This window comes from Suricata suricatta, chromosome 10 (assembly GCF_006229205.1).
Source record: "Suricata suricatta isolate VVHF042 chromosome 10, meerkat_22Aug2017_6uvM2_HiC, whole genome shotgun sequence".
Lineage (NCBI taxonomy): Eukaryota > Metazoa > Chordata > Mammalia > Carnivora > Herpestidae > Suricata > Suricata suricatta.
Window position 1 is genome coordinate 70,431,947 of NC_043709.1, and position 12,586 is coordinate 70,444,532.

The 12,586-nt window shown below is 33.2% G+C and overlaps 1 protein-coding gene across 4 annotated transcripts in view; it reads left to right on the top strand.

Annotated features, from left to right (window-relative positions):
• YAF2 (YY1 associated factor 2) overlaps positions 1 to 12,586 on the top strand; it is a 73,909-nt gene that overhangs the window by 16,796 nt on the left and 44,527 nt on the right. The window contains exons 4-6 of one of the 4 annotated variants that reach the window (XR_003914194.1): positions 7,013 to 7,072; positions 7,935 to 8,006; positions 8,100 to 8,203. The exons of 2 other annotated variants lie outside the window; for them this stretch is intronic. Coding sequence is in view for 1 of the 2 variants with exons in the window: in XM_029953542.1 (XP_029809402.1) it covers positions 7,935 to 8,006 (72 nt within the window). In the remaining variant the exon portion in view is untranslated. The remainder of the gene's footprint in view (positions 1 to 7,012; positions 7,073 to 7,934; positions 8,007 to 8,099; positions 8,204 to 12,586) is intronic. One more of the 4 variants, XM_029953542.1, reaches the window with a different exon arrangement.

The following is a 12,586-nucleotide window of genomic DNA, read 5'->3' on the forward strand; positions in this document are numbered from 1 at the left end:
CTGAAAATGAACTGAGAGTTGAAGGGGAAGGGGGAGAGGGGAAAAGAGGTGGTGGTGATGGTGGAGGGCACTTAAGGGGAAGAGCACTGGGTGTTATATGGAAAACAATTTGACAATAAAATATTATGGGAAAAAAAAGAAAAAAAATTAATTAATTAAAAAATAAAATTCCCAAAGTTTTACAAAAAAAAAAAGAATAAGTGTCTTCTACTAAAGGATAACATTTCCACAAATTATTTCAGGGATAATTTCACAATTTCACCTACTCACCCTTCCACCTTCCTCCCTCTTCTCTTTCCTCCCCTCCCCTCCTTGCCTGCTGTTTGAGGGGTTTTGTCCCCTGGTAACCTTATGTGACTTGTCACATAAACATTTGGGGCTTACCAGTAAAAGTTTTAACATCAAAAAGCACTTTGGTAGTGTAATAGTGGTAAGCAGCATATACAGACTTAAGAGTTGAACAGTTAAAAATAGCATTTTTTACTGTTTGCTGTAAAGAATAAGTCTGTTTCCATGGTTGGATTGTCAGAAAGCATGGCCATGATCTTTTTTAGGCCACTTTGTCATCTTGTATATTGCATTGTTTCTTCTGCCTCACACTCTCCCATCCTCCACAGTTTTCTTTCTTCGTCTTTATGATTGCTCAGGTGTCATCTCTCAAGAAGCAGATCTTTATCTCTGGGCCAGAATGAGTGTCCTTTCAATTATTCTTGAAGCATTCTACCCAAAAATGTGGTGATTCTGATTTCATAGTGTATTGAAATCGTTTTGTTTCTGTATCCTTCTCCTTCCCAGGACAGTAATCTCCTGGAGAGCAGTACCATTTGTCCTGGAATCATATTTCAGCTTAAATCCCACCTTGCCATATACAGCCATATAACCATACAGCTTTATGGTGATGATTCAATGCGATAAATGATGAACTTAGCACAGTTCTTAGTTAATTATGATGATAGTTATAAGTAATAATAAAAATTTCCAGTGCCTGTCACTGGATCTTGCATAGGTATTAGTAACGCTTAATTCAGCTGCAAAGGCTCTTTATCATGTATCTGATTGCTGCTTTAAGCTATTTTCCACTTCTTGTTTTTTAAGCAATGTTCATATAATATCATTTCATTTTATCTATCTGTGAGATGGATGTATTATGGTTAATTATGTCCGTTTAACCAAATGGACATAATTTACCTTTGTACACAACTTTTTCAGTAGTTGAAAAAAATGTTTTCTTTTGCTATAAGTATAAGGTATATATTAAACCACAACTAATAGCATTTTATTTTGTCATGTGTCATGCGATTTGTTTGTTGAATCTGAACTAGAGGCAGGGAAATAATTTAGTGGAAGCCATTACAGTAGGTCTAGGCAACGATACAGTAATGGCCCCAACAAGGAGAATGCCAGTGGGAGACAGAAATGAGTGGATTCTAAATATATTTAGGAGAAAACTGATAGGACTTGATGTATGGCTAGAGATGGTTATGGGAGGTAGGAAGTTGGGTTGTAGAGAGGGAAGAATCAAGGATGAATCCCAGGATTCTGGCTCAAGTAAGCAGCTGGGTAAATGTGCTTTTCACTGACAAAGGGTACAGGATGAGGGACATTTTTGGGGAAAGGTAGCAGTTCACTTTTAGATTTATTGAATTTCAGGTATCTAAGGGAAATCTGAGAGGGGAGATCTGTGAGGGAGTTGGATATGTGGGGCTTAAGCTTACAAAGGAGATCAAGGCTATGAATATATACTTGGTAGTCCTCAGCATACATGATTTGATTGAAGCTATGGGAGTCGGTAAGACTGATCAGAGAGAATAGACTGCATAGCATGAGAAAAGAGAACCCACGACAGAAACTTGAAAAACATTTACTACCTTTTTGTGATGGTGGAAGAGCATCCCACCAAGATGAAGGAAAAAAAAGAAAAAGAAATAGGGAGTAAGAAACCCAGCAGAGTGTAATGTTACAGAAAATAGGAAGAGATTGTTTTCAGAAGGAGGGGATGTGGTGAGCCATGTCAAATGGTCTTTCTTCAGATAGATTCTTAGTTTTTCTCTTGCATTCTGTGTAATGTTTATTTTAGCAAGTGTTAAAATTTATATTTTAAGTTATAACAAGATAATAATCCTGCATAGTGCTTATACTAAGCTTTTCATGGTAGTTACAGTAGTTCTAAAGTGGATCGGTTAAATAAAAGAACTTAATATTTGTAGGTCAGGAGATAGTAAAATTATGTTAGTAACTAACTTTCTCAAGGAAGAATGCTCTAATTATCCAGTAAAATCTATCATTAAGCTTGTACTTTTACAGGTAGCTCCTGATTGTAGCTATAACCATTAATAGAATTAATTTTAAAAATGGGGTCCACCTTAGTATCAAGAATTTTTTTAAGTGGTAAGTAAATGTAATTGCATAATTGTGGGGGAGCATGTATGGTTTGAACAAGCCTTCATGTTCTGTTTTTAGAAACAATGAATCATAGCAATCTTCATTGATCAGCTAACCAGGCAGATCACAGCACTTTTCATAAAACTCTTTGGTTTGTAAAGTAATAGCCATCTGTGGAGTAAATTGGATTTGATGTGATTCATGATTCAGATTTTATGACTGCTGAATAAGAAAGTTATTATTTAGAATATAGGTAGTAGTTTGAAAACTGTCAGTGTTAACTTTAGACTATATTGGAATTTGTTAGAAAAATTTGCCATTGTTTTATAAAGTCAGATTTATACAGAAAATATGCACTTACACATTTTAGAGATGGTTATTAAGAACTGATTTTAAAACTACTGCAGGGCTTAGAGTATGGTCAGATTAATTTTAATATCAAAACTTGAGAAAAAACATAATTACAGAGTAAAAGTTAGACTTCTTTTTCATGCTGGCATAATTGTAGGCATTGAGAGTACTGTTGGCCGTTATTTTTGCATGTTGATTTGGATACTAACTATAGTTGGTGTATAAAGGATTACGTATAGCACTTCTGACGTTTTGGACTAGGATCAGGAAAACGTTTCCTTGTACCAGAAGCTGGTAGATGATATTAACTGTCTATGGAAGTATTCCATTTTAAGATAGGGTTATAAAATGTGATGCTTAATTAAGGGACCCGGGGTATCTGTTAACTTAGGAAGATCAAAATATTGTTAAAGATAAATTAATGTGATTAAGGTATCCTTAGGAAGAATGAGTAGAACATAAAGTGTTGTGAAAGAAAAACTGTGCAGCATTATGTCACTGGACAATTGGTTAATATTTAGCCTAGCACAAAAGGTGGCAGGAAGTGAGGGATGCTATTTGATGGCCAGTAGACTGGTACTTTATTCTGGAGGCTGTGGTAATGTAGGCTTCTTTGTATCCAAATTAATTAGTTCTTAACATCATTCAATTAAAAAAAAAAGGTAGCTTGTGGACACGGCAACCAGTTTCAAGGCTGCTGCACACTTAAACTGGGCATTATGCAAGTCTTTATAATGGTTTTTGGCCCTGTCCATTTATGGACATAAAAGCCAAGAACCAAATCAAAATTGGGCCCTTACCTGTCAACTCGTAAGTATTATTTTTCTATGAGTTCCTGTTTAGCCAGCTAATTAGTGTTTGATTTGTCACTTATAGCTTAATACTAATTACTTTGTAAAGCTTTCTGTATTAGTTATCTATTTGTGTAACAAATTACCCCCAAAATTTATTGGCTGAAAATAATAAACATTTATTACCTTATCCTTTTTGAGTCAAGAATTTGGAAGCAGCTTATCAGGTGGTTCGGGCTGCTCAGGGGCTCAGGCTCAAATGAGGGGAGGATCCATGTCCAAGCTCACTCATGTGGTTGTCAGCAGGCCTTAGAATACCTGCTTCCAAGTACTCATATGGCTGTCTACAGTCCTCAGGACTCTGGCTGTCTGCCAGAGACTTCAATTTCTTGGCCACAGAGGCCCTTTCATGGGGCCGCTCACAATATGGCACCTTGTTTACTCCAAAGCAAGGTATCTGAGTGAGAGCCCCCAAAACAAGCCAGTTTTTTAATAACCTAATATTGGGAGTGATATCCCGTTACTTCTGCCACATTCTTCTCCTGAGAAATCAGTCACTAAATCCAGCCTATATTCTGGGGGAGGGGATTATAGAATGGCTTGCATACCAGGAGGTGGGATCACTGTGGGTGATCTGAGAGGTTGTCCACCATGCTGTCCTTTAAAGTTTAAACGTTTTGTCGTTGTTGCAGAATTCTTTCTTTGAGGGAAAAGGTAGGAGGGAAATTCAAAATATAAAATAAATGAGAAACTCTTTTGTCCAAAGCAGGGGTTCTAGGGAGATAGATCTTACCTACCTACTATCCTTCCCCTTTAGCTTCCAAACAATTTGAATATTAGTATTTTTGCCATTAAATGTCAGTCAATAACATGAATAAATACTGTTTTTCTCATGTTTTTGTTTTAGAATTTGTCAGCAGTTGTAAAATTCTAGCTTATAAAAATCAAGTATTGCGACATAGAAAAACAATTTGTGTAACTGTTTTTGGCAACTTGTAAAGTCCAGTAACTTCCTTTACTAAAGTAAATCTAACTCAAGCCTGGTTTTGTAGTATTAGCACATATGGTTTATACATTAATGTGATAGTGATAGTGATTTATTTACTAATTTCTGCCTGGTATGTTTTATTAACTATTTCTAAATTATGTGCATTAAAAAAAATTACAAGTGTACAGTGGTATTTGGAATTCAGTTTTAATATTACCATGTTCTTATAGCTTTTATGTTGTAAATGGTGATTCCTAACCCGTAACATAAATTACTTATTTTCTGTCTTGCAGTATAAAGAATATAGTTCAGGGGCACCCGGGTGGCTCAGTTGGTTAAGTGTCTGACTTCGGCTCAGGTCATGATCTCACCGTTTGTGAATTTGAGCTTCACGTCAGGCTCTATGCTGACAGCTCAGAGCCTGGAGCCAGCTTCAGATTCTGTGTCTCCCTTTCTTTCTCTATCTCATCCTCTCTCCCTCAAAAATAAACAAACATTAAAAAAATATATATCATATATATATTTTATATATATGTGTGTGTGTGTATATACACATACATACATACAGTTTCAAAATAATAGTACCAAAATCATTGTTTATAATAATTAGAATTTCTTTATGTAGCTTTCTTATGTAGACTATACCCTTCTAAAGATACAGAAAATCACTTGAAAACCATTTCTGGATGGTTATATCAACATTTTGATATATATAGAGTTAGATTCTGAGCATTGTTTCTAAATGCTTTATTTACATTTATTTACATTAACTTAATTCCCAATACTGCCCTGTGTTCTAGATTTTGTTGTTATCCTTATTTTACAGATGAATGTACCATTTTGCCATTTTGATTTTAAATTAATTATGTTAACAAGAAAATAGTATTTTTGTTTCTCTATGGATTGCTTAGTGGGAAATAGTGGCTAAAACTGAGGGAAAGGACATTATATGTTAACTAACTTGGATTTAAACCAAATGTTAAATTTCATTAGGCTGTTACAGGATTCCAAGTCCAGGATTTACCATGAATAACTTTCCATATCTTAAATCTTAATTGAAAATTAGAAAATAAGGTACTTGGAATGATCAAAACCAGTTGTAATTTAAATTGCTTCTAGACAAATTGTAGTGTCCGAACCACAGGTGATAGTGGAAGTGAAAGTTAGCTACCACATTTTTTTCTAAGCAGTTTTTTGACAAGTTTAGATTGGTTTTATGGAATAGATTTTCATTACTTGATTTGGGTTTTAATTACTAAAGAGTACTTTTTTGTGAATGAGTGTTGTAATTATAGGGCTTACACAAGATAGTTTTGGATAGAGCATCCTAATTTCTGGAATTTCTTTTCTAAGCTATTACGATAAAATCTGTCATAGTTGAATTTATGGCATGATAACAGTAAACAGCTTTTAAAAAAAATTTTTTTTTAACATTTATTTTTGAAAGACAGAGAGAGACAGATCATGAGCAGGGCAGGGGCAGAGAGAGAGGGACACACAGAATCGGAAGCAGGTTCCAGGCTTTGAGCTAGCTGTCAGCAGGGAGCCTGATGCGGGCTTGAACCCACCAGCCATGAGATCATGACCCGCGCTGAAGTTGAACGCTCAACCGACTGAGCCACCCACACACCCCAACAGTAAACAGCTTTTAGTGCTGGTCTCTAAGTGACCCTTTTGGTTACTTTAAAATATTTGCAAGATATTTTAATTCTCTTAAATTAGTTTAAAAATGAAGTGGTTCTATTTTAAATTCATAAGATGAGTCTAAATTAGTTATAAATAAAAACTGGAAATTATTATTTAGTTCTTAATGACATCTTTTATTCTGGGTTATGCAAACATAACCCAGAAATATCTGGATTTAATCCAAACATGTAGAACCTTTATTTCAGGTACTTGAAGTTAACTAGGAATCTGGGAAAGTTAACTAGAAGACCCTTTTGGTATTTATCTCTGTATTACAGTCAGAAATGGAGGTCTGTGTAGTGCCCTGTTTGTATGAATGGGTCATTTAAAAACAAATGCATTAAACAATTTTTTAAAACTCTGATTTATTTTAAAAAGCATATAATTTTTGCAAGACAATTTATATCTTCAAATTAAGTAGGGATGTAGCAAAAATTTTGACATGTGCTGTTGACCTTTACCAAATGCAAATCATACATCATAATAAGAGTGAGATGTAAAATTTTCATTAGAATTATGTTTTCAACTTGTTTTTGTTGAATGATGAGTTTGTGCACCATTTCATACATTTATTTTTAAAATATGTTTATTTTATTTTATTATGGGGGGGCAAAGGGAGAGGGGTGGGTAGAGAATCTCAAGCAGGCTCAATGCCCAATGCAGAGCCTGATGTCAGGCTCCATCTCACAACCATGAGATCATGACCTGAGCTGAAATCAAGAGTTGGACACTTAACCAGTGAGCCACCCAGGTGCCTCATATTCTATTTACTTTTAAAACAGAGTAAAACTGTACATTATCTTTGTTTTCATAGAATTAAGAACCACAAAAACCTTTTCTTGAAGGCAGAAGATGATTATTTAGCAGCATAATGGTAAGAGGGAGGAGTATTACTGAAATATATATCTATATCTTCAACAGGAGCTAGTGTTTACCTGCTTAATGTGTATTGAGTTAAAGGTAATAGAATATTTTCATGTGAGCTTCAAAATAAAGTTCTGTTGAGAAGACCTTTCTTTAGAAGTCAGTTTTTTGTTGGTTTTTTGTTTCTAATGACAGGACCATTTTTAGACAATTATTTGAAAAATATAACAGTTAAAACTATGATTTCTACTTTGTACATGTATTTACATTAAAATTTTTATCATTATTTAGCATTGTTATCAGTGGTCTGGCATACTTCTACATATGTGTATGGCTGGTTTCTTATTGGTGATAAGTGTCTATTATAATGACTTATTGAGTGAGAAAAGGGAGTTGTAATGATGCTTTTTATCTGATGTTTTATAGATTGTTAGTTCACTGTGGCCTCTACATCAAAATTCAGTGAATGTCAGTGACAACAGCTAGTTAAGAAATGGCAGATTTTGATCAACTAATTATACTTTCACTAATATTAAAGAGTGATGTGTTATTTCAGTGAAATGGAATAGTCTGATAGCTTATATTTTTGTATCTTAAGATATAGCTGTCATTATAATGGGAATTAAAAAATGAAACCATTCAAATCATAGTTTCTTTTCCTTCTCTTTCTGATAATGCCAGGAATGCTTTTTGTTTCTGTGTTTATTTTGGTGCAGTTATATACAGTTATCTGGTAAATTTACACTCCTTTCCCCTGTAGTTCTATGGGTATTAATGATCTCAAATAAAACTAATTTTCTTATTCTGATAGAGAAGAAAAAGCTGGATCACTTACCAGTAACTGGAGTTCTCCTATTGGGTAATCTCCACAGATCCACATTCTTTGAAGTTATTGTGAATGCCTCGAGGACCAAGGAACCGTTGAAATTTCCAATTTCAGGAAGGTAAGCAAGTGCACTGAAGCATGTCTCTAGCATCTCCCAAATCCCCTCCCCCCAACTTTCTTACATATGCGTCTGTACTGCATGCCCCCTCAGTTCCGGTGGATGCCCATCAGGAAGATTCTCCTGCTGGACAGAAAGAAGGGCAAGAGAGGTGGATCTGTGAGGGAAAAGACCCAATAGGATAACTCAAGTTACTGGTGAGTAATTTAGTTTTTGCAAATTTGAGATTTTTTTCTCACATTTCTTCTCTTTAGAAAGGAGTTTAAATACAAAGAAGAAAGCTGTTTGAGGTAGCTTCTTTTTGTAAATTTGGTGTGGATTGTAGAATTTATTATATGAGTGATAAATACCTAGTTCTTAATGGGCATGTGAATAAGTGATGTTAAATTTAGAGAGTATCATTTACATAACAGCTCTTTATAAAAATTATGTGTCTCTTATCTTTTGGTAAATAGTGTAATACTTCTAAAGCAATTTAAGGAAGCTATGTGTTGAATTATTTTATAAATTCCTTTATTTGTGTTGCATTTATATGAAGTAAATACTTCTATTGTAAAATTTATGCTTCTGGCAAATTTGGCCAAATTGTTTTGGCATAGTACTGAACAGCAATAATAATTTTATGTTAATTATCTAGTACTTCTTACTGATATAATTTTCAGTGTACCTTTTAACTTCATTGTAGGTATATTTGGAAAATAATTCAGAGTGCATTCAGCTCAGTTTACTACTTCCTTGTTCATAATAGAAGGATTTACTGATAAGATGGGTGGCCCAGTTGGTTCACTGTGACTCTCAGGTTCCACAGGTACCAGACAGTTTATTAAACTGGCATGTAAATGTTAGAATTGGACAGAATTCCTTGCTTCTCATTTCTCTCACTCATTCTGCATTGTTACCAGGGTGTCCTTTTTTAAAGGGCACTTTTAACACATAATGAGCCTGTAGTGGTGCTCCATTCAAGCAGTATTAATAAATTTTTTATCCATTTCCTAGGTATGTAAGACCTCTTATAATCCATCCTATTTATCCAGCCTTTATTTCTCCAGTTTGAAATTTTTCTTTTGGTCTTACTTGGATACTTGTTATATTTATTCTTTAGGGCTTGTGCTTTTCCATTTTTTTGGAAATGACTTTATTCTACTTTTCTGTACTCTAAGGTTGAGGTCAAGTCCTATTCCTTACATAATTCCTTTTATGCTGACATCTCTCTGTGACCTCTGTTTCCTCAGTGGAAAAATGAGATTGCTCTGAGGATTGAAGTACTTAGTGCCTATCATCACATAGTAAACACTCGTGTTAACTATTGATTGTAGATCTTAAACATTTCTTTTTATCTTACCCATTTCTTTGATTATGAACATAATTTTCATCTGTATGACACAGTTTCACCTTTACACATTATTAGCTTTAGGTTGTATTGCTGTTTCTTCCAATGTGAAACACTTAAGCTGATTTGTATGGTCATTAAAAACAAGGATAGGATTTTATTGTTTTTAATCTTATTTAGTTCCTAACATCAGAGATTGAATTTAAATTATACCCATTAAAAACTAGTTTTTCATGTGGTTGATAGAAGAAAATGAGTTTTTCATGAATATATTTACCAGTTTTCTTATTTACAAAACAGATTCATTTGGCTTATCAGTCCTGTTTGTATTGTAAGCTCTTAAGAACAACAGTTTTTTTTCCTTTTAAAACTGGAAGAGTGAAATTTTGATTGTTTAGCACACTGTAAACTTCTGTGGGACTTTAAAATAGAATATATAGTTTTAGGGGAGTTAACTAGTTTGGCTCATCTTAAGACTCTAGTGTTAGTAAACAAACTGGAAATTCAGGGTTCTTGATTTTTGAGGTTTGAATAACTTAGAAGATTATTGCTTGATTTTCAGAAATGCTTGAATTCAAGAACACCTGCCTGAAGAAGCAGTAAATGAAATTTAATTTCAGGGTTACTGAAGGAAGGAAGTGATAGATTGTCAGTCTCACCAGAGAACCAATTCATGTCCATTTAGACAAAACAAGTTAAAGAACGTTTGGTCAGATGACTTAAATGCTTGTTTTGAATTTGCTTCTGCACATCCATGTAAGAAACTATTCAATTTAATCATTTCTTTGGTATGATAGTGGTATGGCATATTAAGAATATCCTTATTCTTTAGAGATATGTGCTGAAAAATTTTGAAGTGAAATATTATGATTGGTTCACAAATAGATTCAAAACAATGTGTGATATATGTGTACATAGAGAAAAGGAGAGATAAAGCAAATGTGGCAAGTGTTAACAATTTTGAACCTAGGTGAAAGGTATATAGGACATTGTACTTTTCAGCTTTTTTTGTGATTTTGATATTTTTCTTAAAAAAATTGAGAAAGTATTTTAAAAAGAACTGTATTGTGCTTCAATTTTTCTCATTTTATAATGGGAATAATAGAGCTTGTTATTTCCATGCCTTGATACAAGTAGGCACAGTGGGATACATTTAGATTTTTTTTTTTTTTTACTTTAAAGAAGAGTTTTATAGTGAAGAACATTTCACCTAAAAGTGTATTAGCTTAAAATATATCCACTTTTCTCATTCAGAGCATATTGCATTGTAATTGAATAAGAAGAACAGTCAAGAAGCAATAAATATGTTGAGATATATGCAGTAACTAATTGAAATTAAAAAATATAGCTAGTTATAAAATAACTCAGTACATGGACAAAAAAAAAAAAAAAGATTAGACTCAGCTAAAGAGAGAAGTTGTTAATTTCAGGCTAAAACTGGTAACTCTTCCAGGACACCAACCAGGAAAATAAAAAGATGAAAAATCGGAAAGAAATGCTAAGCCACTATAGGGGTAGATTGAAAAGTTCTAGTATAGATCTGATTGGAGTTTTGGAATGGAGAATACAGAGAATAGTGGAGATGTGGTACTGTACAAAAAATGACCAAGCATTTTCAAGAATTAAAAAAAAAATTAAAGAACTATAAAGTAATTAAGCCTGAATTATAACAAAAGTCTCATAACTTGAAGGATGTAGGAAAAGTGGTGCTTAGGGGTAAATTTATAACTTTAAATGCATGTATTAGGTTGAGAAAAATAAATGAGCTAGATATTCAACTCAAAAACACAAAAAAAGTAAAAGCTAAGAAAGAAGGAAGGGAGGAAATAAAAATACGAGTAGAATTTGGTGAAATAGAAAATAATCAACAATAAAAATGATAGCAATGTTTATTCAAATCAATGTTCTTTTTAGTTGATTAAGTTCTGGACGTACTCATCAAAAACCATGATGAAAATAATAAAATTTAAAATGACATATAAAAAAATAAAATGAGCTATAACTACAATTATAATTTTGAAATCACTATAGCTTTATATATATATATACACACAGACACACACACACATATATATATGAGCACATTTTTAGAAACCAGGTGAAATGGATTATTTTCTGGAAAAAAAATTATTCCAAAATTGTAACAAAAACCGTTGAAGAAATTGAAGTTGTAGTTAAATTTCCCCAAGAGGAATAAGTTTTTAAAAATAGCAACTTTATTATAAAGAACTTTAATCCACAAATCCTATCATGTATCCATATGAAATGTGTAATTAGTGGTTTTTTAGTATTTTTACAGTGTTCTGTGTCCATTAGCACAATGTTTTAGAATATTTTCATAACTCCAAAAAGCATTGTACTTATTAGTCATTCCCAGTTTTCCCCAAACCCTCCAGCCTTAGGCAAGCACTGATTTACTTTCTTTCTATAAATTTGCCGGCTCTACACATTTCACTTAAATGGAATCATTCAGTATGTGTGAGGCCCTTGTGATTTACTTCTTATTTTTCAGGTCCAACTATGTTGTAGCATGTATCAGTGCACTTTATTCTTTTTATGGCCAAATAATATTTCATTGTATGGATATACCACATTTGGGTTATCCTTTAATCAGGTGATCGATATTTGGACTGTTTTGCATTTTTTTTTTTTTTTTGCCTGTTATGAATAACCCTGCTATCAACATTTGTGTACAAATTTTTGTGTGGACATACATTTTCATTTCTCTTAGATATATACATAGGAACAGAATTGCTAAGTCATGTGATAACTATGTTTCATCTTTTGAAGAACTGCTAGACTGTTTTCCAAAAGGACTGTGCCATTTTACTTTCCCACCAGCAGTGTATGAGGGTTCCAATTTTTCCACACCCTCATCACCAACACTTTCATTATCTCTTTTTTATTTTAGCCATTCTCATTGGTGTGAAGTTGTATCAGAGAAATAGTTTGAACTGTGATATTTATAATCATACTTCACATATTTCACACTTTTGGGGAACAGATAATTCTATTTTTATGCAAAATGACCCAGATAGTAGAAATCTTAGGTATGAATAGCTACATAAAAATTTTAATTAGAATATGAATGTAGGGATAATTCCTTATTTGAAAATTGTATCAAGTTAACTTATAAGATTTAGGGGAACAATCTTGAAAGATTTAGCAAAAGTTTATGATAAAAGTCAACACCCATTAATGTTTTCTAAAAACCCCTCACACCATGACAAGTGAACTTTTCCTTTCAGTA